Source organism: Colobus angolensis, unplaced genomic scaffold (genome assembly GCF_000951035.1).
Source record: "Colobus angolensis palliatus isolate OR3802 unplaced genomic scaffold, Cang.pa_1.0 Scaffold5, whole genome shotgun sequence".
Lineage (NCBI taxonomy): Eukaryota > Metazoa > Chordata > Mammalia > Primates > Cercopithecidae > Colobus > Colobus angolensis.
This window is the reverse complement of record NW_012118487.1, coordinates 35062519-35067441: the sequence shown is the minus strand read 5'-3', so window position 1 is coordinate 35067441 and position 4923 is coordinate 35062519. Positions and strand designations below refer to the sequence as shown.

Sequence of the window (4923 nt, the reverse complement as noted above, 5' to 3'; positions counted from 1 at the left end):
TGTTAGCCAGGATGGTCTCGATCTCCTGACCTCGTGATCCGCCCGTCTCGGCCTCCCCAAGTGCTAGGATTACAGGCTTGAGCCACCGCCCCCGGCCCTTTTTCCCTTTTTTAATAAACAAAAGAATGTTTAACATACAGACAAAATATAAAAGAGTAACAAAAATAACAAAAAAAGCAGCCATGTTCTCACCACCCAAGTTAAGAAACAAATATTAATACTTTTGAAGCATCCTTTGTGCTTTACTCTTACTTCATCCTCTCTACTCTCCTCCCTCTGTAAACCTATTCTGAATTTGTTTATTGTTCCTATTGGTTTTCTTGTAGTTTTGCCACATATGGATATATCATTCACATATGAATATATCATTCAGTTATGTATGTTTTTGAACTCTCTGTAAGTGGAATCCTACCACAGGCATTCTCCAAGTTGTTTTGCTTAACCTGATACTCCAGAGTTTCACCCATAATGATGCATGCAGCTACAGTTCATTTATGTTTACTCCTATATCATATCCCCATTGCGCTGAGAGACCACTCTATCTGCTCTCCTGTATATACAACTTTGTGGTGGTTTTCTTGCTTTTTTAATGCTAAAAACAGTGCTGCCATGAACATAATTGTACATGTTTCATGAAACACACATGAAAGTTTTTCTACGGCAGATTCTTAGGGGTAAAATTACTGTTCCATAGGGCATTTGTATCTTTCATTTTACTAGTTCCTGCCAGATTGTTTTCAAAAACATTTGTACATATTTATATACCTGTCAATAGTATATAGTTGTTATAATATTTAGTTTTCCTAATGTGGAGGGTATAAAGTGGTGTCCCATGTTAGTTTTAATTTGCATTTTCCTATTTCCTAATGAGGCTGGATATCTTCTCAGATGTAATTGGCCATTCCTGTTTCCTCCTCTGTGAAATGTTTATCTGTATTATTTGCTCTTTTTTAACTGGGCTGTTTTTGGTTTTTGGGAGTTCTTCATATATTCCAGATACATATTCTTTGCCAGTTATATATAAAGCAGATACCTTTTCCCAGTATGTAGCTTATCTTTTCACTATCTATTGATGAATAGAAATTCTAAATTTTAGGCCGGGCGCAGTCGCTCATGCCTGTAATCCCAGTACGTTGGGAGGCCGAGGCACGCAGATCACGAGGTCAAGATCGAGACCATCTTGGCCAACATGATGAAACCCCGTCTCTACTAAAATACAAAAAATTAGCCAAGCATGGTGGTGCGTGCCTGTAATCCCAGCTACTTGGGAGGTGGAGGCAGGAGAATCGCTTGAACCCGGGAGGCGGAGGTTGCAGTGAGCTGAGATGGTGCCACTGCACTTCAGCCTGGCAACAGAAGCGAGACTCCATCTCAAAAAGAAAAAAGAAAGAAATTCTAAATTTTAATGTAGTTTAATTATCAATATTTTTCTTTGTAATATATGGGTTTTTTAAGCCTAACTTAAGAAATTATTTCATATATAACATCATACAGTGATTTTTCTACCCTCTGTCAAGGCAGATTGCCCTTGAAGCATTCCTTAGACCTGTCCCTGACAACCTGTTCTGCAGAAGAGATCTGAAACTCAGTCACAATGGCAGAGGCGACTGAGACCAGCTCAGTTTTGGAAATCATTTTCAGAAATGGCTAGAGAGAATGTGGTGTGTGTGTGTGTGTGTGTGTGTGTGTGTAATATAGTGAAACAGAAATTTTCTATCCTGTTTTTTCATTTAGCATCATGTTTCAAATATTTTTACATCATTAAAATTATTAAAGTTCAATTTTAATGAATATCGTATTGGATGGGAATCTGAATTTTTATTGAACATTTTGCAGTTGTAAATAAGACCTCAGATGGCCAGGCTTGGTGGCTTACACCTGTAATCCCAGCACTTTGGGAAGCTGAGGCAGGCAGATCACCTGAGGTCAGGAGTTTGAGACCAGCCTGGCCAACATGGTGAAACCCTGTCTCTAACAAAAATACAAAAATTGGGTGGGCATGTTGGTAATCCCAGCTACTTGGGAGGCCGAGACATGAGAATCGCTTGAACCCTGGAGGCAGAGGTTACAGTGAGCCAAGATTGTGCCACTGCATAACAGCTTGGGTGACAGAGCAAGACTGTGTCTCAAAAAACAAAACAAAACAAAAACAACCTCAGGTGGCAATTTATAAATCTTTTTGATGCATTGTTTATTTCTTTAAGAAAGACTTATAGAGGTAGTATGACTTGGTTAAATATAGTCTTGATATCAGCACAAGTAATAAGCAGTTGAAAATAATTGAGAGTCATATGAGCTTTAAGTAAATTGATTTTCTGGGCAACACTTGCTACTTGCTTGATTCTTTACAAAGAAAGTCAATATTTAAAAGTATCTAGCCTACTTGGCTTACATAAAGCTTAGATTTAATGATGTCCATATTTACTATTCATATATTGTGTAACTTTTATATAACTACCCTTTTTGATATCTCACATGATTTTGGATATACTTAGTTTGAGGAGGATTTAATGATATTTTTAATTAATCCTCTCAATAATGTTTGAAAATGGTTAACAGGGTATATATTTTGGCATCTTAAAACTGACCTGTTCTCTTTAGGGTAATTAAAAAGTCATCAAAGGCTCAGTGACCCTGCAAGGCAGTGTACATTTGGTATGTGTGAAATACTTGGTCATTATTAAGCCAGCTGTTCTTCAAGAGAGATACACTATTTAATTAAGGAATGTAATAAATCACCCTCCATTTTATTGTTATTGGTGTTAATGCTTGGTCTTATAACTCTGCCCTGTCCACAGGTTAAAGTATTGCACAATCAGCTGGTCCTTTTCCACAATGCCATTGCCGCTTACTTTGCTGGGAATCAGAAGCAGCTTGAACAGACACTTAAACAGTTTCATATCAAATTGAAAACCCCTGGAGTGGATGCCCCATCTTGGCTTGAAGAACAGTGAAATCACAGCGGAAAATAAAAAGAAAGTCATGTTGTTATATTTCTAAACAAACCTAACAAGAATTAAGCAGAGTTGGGGGAAGTGGAAGGGGTGACAAGCATTGTAGTGATTCTTGCACAAACAGCTTTAATTTTTCCCTTTTTCATACTTTAACAATTGAACTGTTAAATTTGATGGGAAGGTGGGTGGTTTTAATGTAAACATAGTTTCTATAATCTGAACACAATAATTTTCCTTTTTGAGAAATCCTTTTGTATTGTGAGGGTTGATGGCTATTTCTGTAGTTTGAAAACATCTACTATAGATTTGCACTGACGAGATAAAAATTCAAGGTTTTTGGTCCTGGAAATGAGGGCCAATTGTAACTTTTCCAAAGGGAGGTTTACATGATTTGTATCAACATCAGATATTTTATATATGAATATAGTAAACATCTTTAAGAGATTCCTTTTCATGTATTAAAGAAAAAAGAAACTATTTTGCAGAGTAAAGTTATATGGTGTTCCTGCAGCGTCCACACAGAGGCAGCAGCTCTAATGAATGGTTAGCTTGTGGAGTTGTGGCAAATACCTTTTTAAAAATGAATCTGTACCATTGTAATTTTGTTTAGACTTTTTTTAAAGACACAGAAATCACATTGTCATTTCTGTGAGGCTTTTAAGCTTATGAATTTGCTTCACCCAAAGTCATTGGACAGTTACGTTTGCAATTTCTTTTGGTTCATAACAAAACCTGCTTAAGAGAATTGTTTTTTTGACAGGTGGACATGGGAATGGAAATTCTTGATGGTTTGTAGAGTAGAAATCTGTTCTTAGAAAACTAGTTTTTGGGTCAGTTCCATTTTGATAGAAGTGAATACTTCTTTTATTGACTTCCATATGTAACAATACCGTTTAAGCCTTAAATCACAGATATGTGCCTTCTCAGATACAGTAATTCTTGTTCAACCAATGTACAAAATCCATAAAGAAACCCCTGTTGGATAATGTTTGATGTGTCTATTCCTTCCATGGAAAGGAGCACTACATATAAATGTTGGGTGTCTTTGTACTTGTTAAGCCACATTTGAGGTTTATGGTACAAATCATCTTTTGAGTTTGCTCTTTGGTTTTTCTTCATTCCTTTTGAGGAATGGGAAAACAGAAGGATTCTTTGATTTGGGTAATGAAGAGGTAATGTGGGACAGTGCGGTGGTACCAGGAAGAAAGAGGATTGGAAAGGCCAGTACTGTTTTAGTTGCTCGGCACTACTGGTTTTGTGTTCATGTGGTTGCCCTGTCCACTACATGGTTCTGTCAGTAGTGTAATCCATTTTCAATGTAAAGCTCTTTCAGTTTTTGTCATAGACATAAATTAATATTTTTAGAGGCATCCCTCGCCTGTTCATTTCTTCTGTGTTGAAATGAAGTACCTAAAATTACCGTTATACATGAACTTTGTGGACTGTAAGATTTGTTATATATGTTCAAATGCCTTTTAGCTGGCTTTTTAATTAATATGCCTGTGTTGAGCGCTTAATACAGTGTAATGTGATTGTAAATCATAAACCTATTTTAAATCATTCCTTCCTGTATATTTGTACTCAGAGAGCCTTATTTTATTCTTCCAGCAGAATTACTACTTGTGATAGTTCATTTACATTCCCCAGAATGTGCCTCTGGTGTGAATTTTGTATTCTTATTAAAAGTGTTTGCTGCAGTAAATTGTTTCTCTGGACCTTCATAGTTTAAGAAGTAACTATTTGGAAATTCTGAAGACACATGATTTGTCTTTTCTGAACCTTAAAAAAATGGTGCTTCTGTCACTTATAATTGTTTTATCTCAGTAAGCTATTTTTTTTTCAATGTGAATCTCTTTTGAGAGCTGAACATGTCCATTCTTAACCACATTTCAATAACAGTTATTGTAGCTAAGAAGCTAAATAGTTTCATGGATTGATTCTTTTCAGAATAAATTTAAAATACCCATGA

At 36.1% G+C, this 4923-nt stretch overlaps 1 protein-coding gene across 7 annotated transcripts in view; it reads left to right on the top strand.

The window, feature by feature from the left end:
- Positions 1–4656, top strand: part of ARFIP1 (ADP-ribosylation factor interacting protein 1) — a 128732-nt gene extending 124076 nt beyond the window's left edge. For all 7 annotated transcript variants that reach the window (XM_011959786.1, XM_011959782.1, XM_011959788.1 and 4 more), the window contains one exon: positions 2799–4656. In XM_011959786.1, coding sequence (XP_011815176.1) covers positions 2799–2954 — 156 coding nt within the window. In that variant the 3' untranslated portion in view covers positions 2955–4656. The remainder of the gene's footprint in view (positions 1–2798) is intronic.
- Positions 4657–4923: the final 267 nt, after the last annotated feature.